The sequence below is a fragment of the Tetrao urogallus genome (genome assembly GCF_951394365.1).
Source record: "Tetrao urogallus genome assembly, chromosome: 4".
NCBI lineage: Eukaryota > Metazoa > Chordata > Aves > Galliformes > Phasianidae > Tetrao > Tetrao urogallus.
In genome coordinates, this window is record NC_136817.1 from 19,077,416 (window position 1) to 19,090,488 (window position 13,073).

The window sequence follows — 13,073 nt, forward strand, 5'->3', positions numbered from 1 at the left end:
TGGAAAAAAAACCTAACACCAATCATCCAGGACTGTTGTCAGGTATACCACTAACACCGCTGTATCAAATACCAACAGGTATACATGATCATACTGTCTTTCTAGCCTGAAAATGTACAAACTGATGGATCTCAAGAGTCTTACTGAAGAAACAGAGTACAAAACCATTTTTCTGGGGAGAGCTTGGGAGTTTGAGAAAACATTTTACAAAGCAACATTCTAGCAAATAGGTAAATTAATTTTACAGACAGGATGACATATGCTTGCCTATTTAGTCTTCAAAGACCAAAGGTTTTATCTCAAGTGTAGGCATAAAAATAGCTGACACCTTAACTCCCAAGTTATGCACACTGAAAATTAAGACCAGAGATAGCACTGAACAATTATATGGGTCAAGCCTGAAAAATTAGCATCACAAGGAAGATTGTTTTGATGATGCTAATTTACTATTAGACAAAGCAACTGCAGCTCCTAAATCAGGCTATTTTTGTATCACTGATGGGGGAAAGAAGGGAGAAGGAGGAAGAAGCATAACTGCATCTCACAGAAAGAAAATAAATTCATCAGCATATTTTCCTTCCTAAAACTTCCTAAAAGTCTAATGCAAATTTCATATTAAATGTCCCATAAAATTTGAGAACACTCTATTCTACTCTAATTACAGAGTATGCAGAGTAGCAAGTTACCAACACAGTACTCAGTATTTGCAAAGCACTCACACTGAACAGTAAATATCTGGAGAGTCCTTGAGAGCTTACCTCAAAGGACAAACCACCTGCTTGGAAGAAAAAAAAAAAAAAAAAAAAAAAAAAAAAAAAAAACCATAAATGGCATCTCCAAGATCAATGGCTGTCCAGCTATAAAAAACATTCTGACATCCAAATCCCAGTAAATTTTTATTTAGCAGATTTATTATTGGCAATGAAGGAAATCACTCTTGTCTTTGTGAGATATATCTTAACAATTCCAGTGCAAAAAAGTGTCAGCCAAGTATCTGTAATTCATTTTTCTTTCTTCCAGAAAAAGATTTGCATTACAGTAACCCTGAGTTGTGTTGGACAGTTGGTTTAAAAAACAAAACAAAACCTAGTGAGCAAATAATTAGTACCATAAAGAAAATGCAAGCAATTGCTCTGTGGAACCATTATGGAATGTAAAGACTTTATTTCTAAAAGGAAGTTTGTCTCACTACCTTAGGGTTTTATTTATGCTTTTGAGGAGGATGTCTTTGTCAAACAACTCTTCTGCAGTGCATCAAATCTGGGGCTTTGTCAGTGAACTATATAACAACAGCAGAAATTTCCATCTGCCTATATTCAGAATTCATTAAAAGTTGGTTTAAAAAGATTTTATTAAAATGTTCTGTCTTCATCTGGTCATAAATATTCTGATGTCAATTCTCAAATCAACATGCCAGAGTAAACATGCTCAGTTTCTTAACATTCTCAAATGGTTTGAGATAACTGGTTATCAGAAATTACATTCAAACCACTTCATTTATGTTTTTGCTACAGAAGAACAAAATCCTGAACCCTTAAAAAAAAAAAATAGGACTAACATTTTCTTCTGGAAAAAAAAAAAAAAAAAAAAAAAAAGATTGCTACTACACTATCAGACAAAGAAAAGTAGCACCGTAAGAGCAGTTTCCTTCTCTTGTCACTATTTTTTCTGTAATTCAGAAAAGCTTCTATTTCTTATATGGACATTCTGTACTCTATATGTACATAAATAACCAAGTTTGGCACTTACACTAAGATTTATATTCATACAACTATTGAAATATACCTGTTACTAAAAGCAGACCTCTCAAAGAAAGAGCACTGGACCAGATTCTTAGGTGACATAAATTATTTGTGTAAAAAAGACAACAAAGGCAGTCTTCAATATACAATTTGCATGTTTTTCACAAGTTCTGTTTTGTTTTTTGTGGTTTTTTTTTTCCCCTCACAAAAAATAAACCACATTCACAGTGTGTTATCAATTATTTTGTGTCTTACATATCAAAGTAACATATCTCTTCTCAATAACCATTTCAGAGACAGTCTGAATATTGGGCGCTGACCTCTTCAAATTCCGTCTCGTTTTACAAACTGAGTAAAGCATTCTAAAACTCTATTTATCTCCTTAAAAGTCTGAATATTTGAATGCAAATTCAGGAAACACTTTTATAAGAAAAGACAGCACTACGAGCCTACCGACTGCAGTTTGATACATGCTGTGCTCATACTCTGAGCATCTTCACGCCCTGGAAAGAATAGTCTAAATTTGTTTGCAGACAATCACCACCTTTTTAAGTGAATACCATCACAAGTACACTGTCAGTCTAGCTTTGTTTCAGAACGAAGCATCACAAATAAATATTTTTTTTTATTTTTATTTTTTTAATATTTCTTACTTATTTGAACTCACAGGAGAAGAAAGGAGATGTGACTGAGGGTCAGTTACACTATGTGGAAGACAACGTGCTGAGAGGTTTTGGCTCCTTTATTTAATAGATGATATCAACATATTTCTGACCTCATTACAGATCTGAGAAATAAGCTCAGGAAAAGAAAAAGCCAATTAAAAAGTACTGACCAAGTTTTTAGAGTTAATTAAAACAGACATCAGCATTTACAATATATTTTAAAACATAAAAATTTTGTTTTAAATTTCTTCCTGAAGCAAAAGTCTGTAAGAACTAAAATATCCATCCAATATCATGATGTTATTATCTGAAGTAACAATTCACAATAAATAATCCCTATAAAAATACTAAATGAAGTTAATCTTTTTTTCTAAATGATTATATCATAAATGCAATCATTAGCGAACAGCTGTGACAGCAAGGTGGTCTAATTAGCCTTACAGACAGGCTGAACCATTCGAGAATTTCCACATACTTCTGACAGGAAGTACAATATTTAATCTCAGAGCACAGAAACACATCATCTACGACATTAAAGTACAATTTGCCAGCTAATCGAGTTAACTGTAAACAAAAGCCAAGGTGAGTTTTAAGCGAAACTTTCACTATTTTGTCTTCCATAAGTATTAGTAAGAATTGTATTTACCAACTACAGCAGTAATCTGTTTGAAAGCTTCAATTACCCAAACCTGGTTTAAAACTCTGACAGGTTCTGTCAGTGACTATTTTCTCAGCACATCATGTAGGACTTACTAATAAAATACAGATAACTAAATTAATGAAACAACAACTAGGCTTTACTAGTAGAAGAATTAGGCAATAAAGAACAGTCCCACATAGAACAACAGAGGTAACCACATGCATGTATCCAACCGAAAAAAGAAATCAATTATATCAGGAAATTTCTTTTTGCCCTGTGTGACATTACAGGCCCCAGACTAAAAGTACAACCATCTGGAGTTTCCCTAAGTCAGTGAATGGCATCAGCATAATTGCTGTCAGGATGGGAGGTATGATTTGGGGGGTGAAGTCTCCCTCTCCTGGCACCCTTGTTGAGCCAGCAAATATTCGCTCCCCAAAATTGGGCTGCAGACTCTTTCAGACATTGATATCATCACTAACTGTATCAGAAAACAAGAAAAAAAGAGGGAGAGCACATACACACAAGAATCAGGGGTTGTTTTAACTCCAGCCAATCAAACCAAGTCTAAGAGATCAGTGAAAAAATAAAGTTTCCAAGTGCACACATTGTTTTGCACATCATGCATCTTTCTTGGTTTCTTTTCCTAAATGGAAGAAAAGAGGTACATTAACAGAAGTAGTAACTAAAATTTATAGCCAAAAATCTGAGCACTGGATGGAAGCAAAAATGAGCATTCATTATTGAATGCAGTCACTGGCATTTCAAGAAAACAACCCTCCCAAAGCTTTTCATCAGACTATGAAGCTGTTTTAACATAAAAGGTACATCCAAAATAACCGCACGAAGTCTAAAGAAGCATGACTTAGTATGGACAGATGCTCGCAGTACACGAGAGTTGTCAGGACTTCGTAAACAACACACAGATCCAAAATACAGGAAATGAACTTCAAATTTTATTTTTACAGCCTCCACGTTGTAGGCAAGAATATGTTTGTATTCACAGACGTCTGAAGTGTGCATGTGTGGTACGAAAGGTATTTGATATTCACAACACCAGTGAAAACAATGAATATTGTGGTAATGCACTTTTTTTTCTGTAGAACTCTGTAGTCACTCAGTAGTAGAATGCTCTGCAATCCAGGAGAGAAAACAATCACTACAGAGCAGGGGAACCTGTCACAAAAGGGAACACTGCTATGTAGCTTCCAAACTTTGCTAATGCAGTGCATTTCCATAAAAGTAAAATCTACTGCTACTGCTCTGCGAGACACAGTTTATACGTGGACATGCGTGCTGATTACAGGAACATCTCACATGGTCAAAGATTACTGCCTTAAGTATGAAGAAATACTCAGGAAACTCAGAAACAGTAGAGAAAAAGTACAAAAACAAGGTCAAGCTTTTATTCACAGTTTGGTCATTGACTGTTGATGACTTGAGGGAAGTCATCTCACTACATCTTATAAACAGCCTGAAATTTAAAACAGAATTTAAAACTGCTTGCCTTTTTAACACAGCTTTGAAATTCATTCATGAAAAGTGACATCTTTTCCTACGATACAGTTGAGTAGCATTGCTAACAGATGCACTAAGAATACATTAAAAACCCTTACCTTCTCCAGGATTGACTGCTGCTGGCAGGCTGGGCCAGTCTATGGTCCAGTCAGGGCATGGATGAGGAGAAAACTTTGCTTCAATACCCCTCTCCTATGTGAAACAGAAAAAAAGGGGCCCAGTCTTTTACCCACTGAGACTGGTAGTAGAATTCCCACCAGATTTAAGAGTATCAGATGACACTATGTAGCTTTCAGCCCAAATGAGACTTACAGGGAGGTGACTCCTGTTTATGGAATTCAAGCTACATACTTCTGTCATTTTCACAAGAAAGTACCCTCCATTCTTCTTAGAAGAGGATGATAACCTCTATGCAATAAAGTAAAATAAAATATAGAAAACTATGGAACACAATAAAGAGTTTTCTTTAACAAAACTCATTTGTGTCTCAGACATTCAAAGATCTATGGAAGTAACAACAAAAAGCAACAACAGAAAAACAGAATACTAAAGCTAAACATACAGTATCATTTGTATTTGTTTTTTATACATACCTTTAGAAAAGGAATATAAATATCACAAATAAAACAGAAGGCTACTTCGGTTGCTAAGAGTTATTTACAGGGCTTCCAGAGTACACTTACTCAATCCCTGAGCAACCAAATATTGTTAACTGAACAAAAAGACTAAAAACCTTTTTAAGTCAATGCATATCAGATAGAAGACAGACAAAATACATTAAATCATTTAAGGCTATAAAAGACTTTGTTTCTATGATTCTAATAAATTTCACCTGTTGTAAAATAAGTATAATTAAGATAAATTAAGATAACTAAGACAGCTGATTGAAAACCTTAAATTACCATTAATTTAGTCATAGTCGGCCTTGGACCACCTATAAATTGACTGTTTTCATGCTCTTCTTCACAATTATCAGGAACTGGAAAGAAGTCTCCTAGGTGATCCTCTGGAGCAGGTATCAACTCTGGAAGCTGGAGAAGCTGCATGTTGCATTTATCAGCTGCTCTCTTCACTCCAGGGACTTGCTGAACTCTTTGATACCAGCTGGAGATCAGAGGTAACTTTACCAGATCTTTGCCTTGCTTTTTGCTGTAATCCTAGGAAAGCAAAATGGAAAGGTAACTTGCTATTGTAAACCTCTTTCCACAAGCAATGTGGAGAAGACAACCTGTGGGTAATGAATATAGCTCCACGTTAAATCTCAAAATGTTTGCTTACTGCAAAAATCTAACTAGTTAGGAGCTCTGCTTGCAGGTGGAAATGCCATTAAATGCTATCTGCAATTTCCATGTGATGAAAATATTTATGTGAACAACTTTAACCATAACGTTAGTCAGTGCCACAAAAACACAAATAATATTGTTCATTATTTATTATTTCCTAACATGAGAATAATTCATTTTAATTAATGAATTATAAGACCTAGTAATTAGCAATGAATGCTGGACTTAAAGCAAAGAAAGAAAATAAAAACTGAAATCTTGAATGCAAAACAAACAATCCTAAATATGAATATTATGTATATACACAAAAAGTACACATATACTCAAATCATATTTTTATAGGGAGGCCATCTAGGTTTTTTAAAAGCAATGCTTCTGATGAACCAAAGTAACTCCTGCCTGTGTTCCAATAAGTTATAAAAGGTTATATGAAGGCCCTTATCTTACTGTATTTTCAATTTTTTTTAAAGTTCTCATAGTTCTCTACAGTGCAGCGGAAATGTGCCGTGAAACTGAAAATATTCTCTATGTACCTACTGCCAGGAGCTGCCTTTACCAAGTTTGTGTGCTGTATGCTAAGTCAACAACTTCTGAAAGCTCAGTATTTAAAAATTACAAAGCAAAAAAAAAATCATATTAAAAAAGCAATATGATGATATCTTACAAATGCAGAAATAGACCGTGAATAAAATGTATTTAATTTTTGCTATTTAACAACTCCACTCCAAGACCTTATGCAATGTAATGTTTTCCAGGGAAATTCTTCTTATGCTGTAACAAACAAAGGACCTTCCACAAGCTGTTGAAAACTGTTTAGCAGCAAAAATACTATGAATGACAAAACTAGAGATTACTGGGGTTTGAGGGGCTGGAGCACAAGCCAAAGAAGCTGGCTCCCTAGATGTAGCCCCTCCCTTCTGAGCTTGGTCACAGTGATCAGACCTTGCTTGGAGGAGAACACAAAGTTTATTAAAAAATGACCTAACAAAACCACCACAATACTGCACAAACAAATAAAAAGTTTGCTGATATGAAGGTATGCTGCTGTCTACACATCCATCTTTTATCTACTCGTGCAAAGAAACTGGCTTACTTCGTGTGAGGGCTTGGTAATAAAAACATCCATTTGAGACAGAATAAAACAGGGTTGTCTACACAGGAATGTTTTGTCCCCAGTGAAGGAATCATTTCTAGAACCAGAGGAAAACAAGAGCAGAGACTAAGAATATTAACATACTATGCAGAGCGAATCAGAAATCCTCCTACACTGTATTTTAGAGGGAAATATTTGTAAATAACAACAACAAAAAAATCCTCTATAAAAAAAAAAAAAAAGCTCAAGAAACCGTATGCCAGTCACATAAATAATTTTTTTAAAAACAATACTCAAGTAGCTCTTTAGCTCTGATACAGTATGGAAACTCTAATGTTTACATCTCTGAAAAGCCACTACAGTCTCTAAATCTTTCTTCTCATCTTCTCCCTAAAGAGCATTCTATGTCAAGACAAAGTAACAAAGTTTCAAGCCTTAGATGGATAGAGTTTCAATTCAGACCATACTGATACAGTAATAGAACAACAAAATGCCAAATAACATGTTTTGTCTAATGCTCTCCCAGTGCACTGTATCCAAAACTGAAATAGGTTCGTATTTACCTACTTTTGTTTTATGCACATTGTAATGTACTACAAGCGTCCGTTTTAAATATTCTCATGCAGGAATTCTCTGGCCAAAGTATTTCAGTATTGTATTTGAGTAGTCAAGAATGTTTACTAAGTACTATTTGAAATGAATGTTGTTGATCTCACCAAGCCCCGCCTTTTATTGTACAAAAATAAAAACAAAGGCAAGTTGTCAGTTTCGGGTTATGCTCACATTGCAAATGCTGCAACATATTTTAAATGAACACATTTCACGATTTTCCAGCTCTTACAAAAGCCCATCTACACTGCTTAATATTTGTGGAATTTGATGTCTTACCAGGAACAGATGGATGCATGGTAAAAGCACAATATCTGCCAAGGTAAAATAAAGCCCCTCTGCAAAAACGTGGTCTAAAGGTGGAAGGTCAGATGTTTTTGTTCTCCTGATGAGAGGGGCTTCTCTGTTGTCTGCACGTGACACCTCTTGGACATGTAGCTTAGAGAAAGCTACACTCAGTTCCAAACTTGGAAGTGGATGTTCATGCACCTCCACTGTTTTCCCTTCTTCTGTTGCTTCTTTCTCAAGCAGAGACGCTGCAGCCTTAGCACCTGCCTTCTGTTGTTGAAGCTTTTGCCTTCGAATTTTGTCATCATTATGCACTCGGACAGGCTCTGCAAGTTTTCTTTCGAGCTGTAAAATGTCAGCAGGAATAGTCTGACTGTGCTCAGGAGATGCCGTCAAAAATCCTTCAACAGCCAGAGGTATGCTGATCTCACAGAGTCTGGTCCACTGGCTAACCTGTCAAATAAATTTATCCAATAAATACAATAAGAAACAAAATCCAAGTTACCTTTTTGTCTATTTTAAACAAGGAAACTTCAGCCAAAGTTAGCAACTTTGGCTTCAAATACATCCTTTGATAATTTTAGGAGCCCAAATATTCTGTATTACTTCTGTGATAGCTGAGTTAAGAAGCAAAATGTTATTTTTATATATATATAAATACATACATAATATATTATATATATATTAAAAAAAAAAAAAAAAAAAAAAAAAAAAAAACCAGGATGAAATGTTATCCAATACAGTACGTTTTTACTTTCCTTTCTTGGCATAAGATGAGGCTGGCTGTGTAACTCATGAGAAGTGTGAGTACAGAAATGCTTTGGATTAGTTCTCTTATTTTTTTTCTTAGCATGCAACATTAAGAAACTTTAGTGTAACCAAACAATAACTTTAAACAATGTTTTTCATGTTATTCTTCTTCTCTATTATTTACTTTAGGCTGCGATATCAAATCAACTGCAGTCTTCTACCATGTCTTCCCCAAGAATGCTACTGAATTCACAGATACAGTCAGCACAGCATGCCAGTACTGTACATTAAACTCAATATTCAAAAACCTTTTTATTTATTTTTAAATAACAGTTGTCAAAATCTTTAGTTTGCTTTTTTGCTTTAGTTTGCTTTTTCTAGCTTTTCCCAAACATCGTGCATTTAAATCCAATTTCCCTTATTCTCTGAGGAAACACTCAGTATTGACAAAGGTGCACAGTGCAGAAGCTATAATTACCATCGTTCTGAATTAGTTAATAAAAATACATTACATTAGTTTACCAAGAAACATCTTCCAGGGATAATTTCATTTCTTTGGACGACCATTTACAGTGCCCAAATTGTTCCAGTAAACCTTCATTTGGTCTTCAGTTAAGGACCTCTGCTACACAGGAATTCATTTTTACTGGTTTCCTGGCAGACCAAGTTACCTTTTATACCTTTAAGTAGCTAACTATCAGAGCATATATTTCAAGTTCTGAATAATCTAAAGGCAAGTAAATAATTATCTATATGGATTGATTGAAGGTAAGCTTATTTATGTGCAATTTCCTTCATAAATCAGTATCAGAAAGGGGACGAAGACAGGCAATATTCAGCTGTGATATGATCTGAAATATGGTTATTCATAAGGTGTGAAGTAAGCATAAGAAGGCAAATATAGCAGTGACCATTGTGAACAGGTTTCCATTTGTAGGGCTGTGACAAAGGTCACATCCTGGACAAAACTCTGGAAAGTGCTTTACTAGTTCAAATTCTTAAATGCCTAATATTAATATTGCTAATAACATGTAAGTACATTCAAAAATTCTATCTCAAACTTTGCAAGGCTACAACTTGATTTCTGTATTCTCCACAAAGCTAGCAGTGTCCCTCACTTATTTCTCATCAGATTTCACGTTCTTCAGATAAAATTCATCATGTGCAAAGTATGTAGGATTAGTTCTTAGTGATGTGCTCGAAGATCTTGTGGCAATAGCCACAATCAATGACTTCACACAAAAACATCCTGCCTTCAGATATTTGATTTCCTCAGTTAAAGAAAGTGGCATTCTGTGAAAAATTATCATTATATTAGGTATTTTTTAATTCACATAAAACTGGAACAAACACAGTACTAACCCACTGAGACTATATTGCCAAAATGAAGCAAGTATCTGAACCAGTGTTTGAACTGTTTTTGTGCTGCTGAAGCTATACCCTCAAAAAGAACAATTTTTCCCTTATGATAAAATACAGACATTTCTCCATACAGTAAATATCAATATTAAGAGTTTACAACAGGGCATTCCATTCTTATTTAAAACCCTGTTAATGTAACTAAGAGAAAGAGATGCACTCACTTCTGCACAGGCTTTTAAGCAGGTCTTCTTAAAGCCTAGGAGTTCCAAAACGTTCTTTTTGGATGGATCTGCCTCGAATGTTTTCTGTATTATATGTCTTAAGACAACAGAAAGCCCAGCTCGACAGAACTTGCCATCTTTCGTGACAACAGCAGGAAAACAGCAGCTCTGCACAACCATAGGAAGCTGACATTTGGGGATTAAATGGACCTCAAGATCTCCAAGGAGGTTTTTTGTCACAAACTGATCATTTGCATTTTCATTAGTTGGCACTAAGAAAATTTTGAACGATTTGCAGTCACAGTAGGATAGCAAGAAGAGTGAAATAGACGTATGAAGAGGAAAGATACTATCTTGACACTGATGAGAAAAACCCAAATACAAATGTTCTTCAGGGACGCTATCTTTCATCTTCCTCCTGAGCTGAAGTTCCTGAAATAGAAATTAGAACACAACAGTCATAAAAGAATACAGAATTGAGAACAAAACAGAGGGTTTGAAACAGCGGTTGTACCATTATCTGCTAAAACTGATTGTAAAATAAGATACTATTAAAGACATCCTGCCTGAGCATGTAGAATGCGGCACTTAGAGAGGAAAATGTTTCACATATAGCCTGCTGCCTCACATACACATCATTGACAAGGAATTGATTTCCAACACTAAGTAAAAATATGAAAATCAGAAAAGATGTTATTTTAAACTTTGAAGGTTTAGACATTTTATAACAAAGCTCATTTTTAAATCACCCATAATCATACATTTATCATGCAATATTATAAAACCATGTTCCTGAGCACCTAAAACAGTTTTATCATACATTTGCCTCTCTGTTAAAGCACATACACACACAGAGTCACTGTTTTAAAGTGAAATACAGGAGTGATGTAGCTGAAATTAATGTCATTATATTAAATGTTTAAATTATTTTTCCTTATACTTTGTTGAAAGTCTGTTTTTTTTATTAAGCCATTTCATACTAGTGTAATATAAAACAATAATGCAATAGCTTTTCTGTGCCACCACCACATAACATTCTCTGTTAACTTAAAAATCACAATTCCTACTGAAAAGCATAGAGCACTAGATGGCACTCTTAAAACAATCATGTAGAACAAAGCTTCATTATAATACGAAGAAGAACTCTGAACGCTGCTCAGATATGCAGTATGCTTATTTATATATAGTTTATATGCATGTACGTAGAGCACAAGTGACACTGGGACAAAATCTTCCAAATAACTATCTAATAACGTCTCTATACAGTTACAGGGACATGATAGCAATACGCAGCAAAAAGTTCTCACATTTCATATATGGAGATATACATCAAATGTACTATTTTATATCATCTGTCACTGGGACAGAGCAATTGCTCAAAGACAGGCAGTGGAAAAATAAAATCAAGCCCACCTGGCATTAAATAAGAATCACAATGACTGTTATACAGAAATGTTTTTCAACTGTTCTGTTACATGGCTGTCTCAAAACAAGAGTCCCTAACCATAAAAATCCTCTTGCTTTTCTTTAATTAACACAGCTTCCACTCAAAGAATAATAAAATACACAAAAGTACGTAAAATACTTTCCTAAAGGCTATTTCGCTTGGATAAACATAGAAATGAAGATGGATACAATACCGTAACTACAACTGTGGAGAAAACAGTTTAGTGAAAGTAATTGAGGAGAAGATGAGAGAAGAGTTAGTCTTATCTGTTTCATCCATATATATAACCGCTTAATCTCAAATCCTTTCCTACAGAACTTCTAGAAAGATGCAAAAATAGAGGTACAACTGATCAGCCTACTGATTAAAAATGTTCCGCTTTGAAAACTGGTGGATGAATGGGTTAACAGTGTCAGTGTGAATCTTACTCCAATCCACTGAACAAAATGACTTCTTCCCAGTAGCGATGAGTAATAGATAGCAACTGTCAGTCTGTCCCAGGGACAGCAACTGATTGGAAATAATAACTTGTTGGTTATTGGTCTGCTCTGTACTCAACCCTGTATATGCCACAGCTGGCACCATCCCATTAATCCATCTGTCTCCTCAGAGTTCAAAATTTAGCTTGAAATTTGGACAGACAAATTCAACCATTCTTATCCTCAGCTACAAGACTGTTGCATCCAGAAGCCACACAAAGCACGTATGCCAACACTGCTGAATCTCCCTGAAGCAGGATAAGTGCATACTCCAGTCTCTTGACAGCCTTGTGACAATGTCAGAGAAGGGGAATATGCATGTAGCCCACTTACTTTAATCCATAATGTTATATACTTGTGTTGAGACTGTCTCCTTTATAGTCACTAAGGAACTTGCATCTAAATTCCAAACAGACACTTTAAACTGAACATCTTTTTTTTTTTTAAAGCTTTACCCATGGATGTTATGTGGGTTAAGATTTACTTGTCACTTTGTTCAGATTTGCTCTTCTCTCTACTTCTAACACTCACATTTAACTCTTCACTGCATTTTGCCCACTTGAAAGTAGTGGCTTTTGAACATTACAGTGCTGAAGCACTGAGTATTGTACTTATCTAGGGAGGGAGAGTACTCCCTCTCAAAACAAGATAGGAATGTATAATGATTATGCACAGCTTGCACTGACTCAAACTCCTCTATGTCTGCACCTGGAAGAGGTGTGAAGATGAGAAATAAGGAAGCAACAGCAATAAGTGCTACCTTTGGCAACTTTCTATTCTGTTTCAGCACGAGGTTTCCTGAAATAGATGGAAACAGCATGTAAAGTGAGCCTCACCGATCTAATGAATACTTTGTTCTGATTCTATCATCATCACAGTCAAATCCTACCTATTCACCAACTTAAAAGTACAGAAGAGCCACAGACATTTCATTCATACTATTAAACAGAGAGCATCACTCAAATTATTTTGTCAT

The 13,073-nt window shown here is 35.1% G+C and overlaps 1 protein-coding gene across 1 annotated transcript in view; it reads right to left on the reverse strand.

The window, feature by feature from the left end:
- The window catches only part of GSTCD (glutathione S-transferase C-terminal domain containing), a gene marked incomplete at both ends in the record, with an annotated part of 54,049 nt that extends 43,467 nt beyond the window's left edge, over positions 1 to 10,582 (reverse strand). Inside the window, 4 exons of the mRNA XM_079535076.1 lie at positions 4,664 to 4,757; positions 5,468 to 5,722; positions 7,830 to 8,291; positions 10,172 to 10,582. Coding sequence (XP_079391202.1) covers positions 4,664 to 4,757; positions 5,468 to 5,722; positions 7,830 to 8,291; positions 10,172 to 10,582 — 1,222 coding nt within the window. The remainder of the gene's footprint in view (positions 1 to 4,663; positions 4,758 to 5,467; positions 5,723 to 7,829; positions 8,292 to 10,171) is intronic.
- Between the last annotated feature and the right edge of the window lie 2,491 nt (positions 10,583 to 13,073).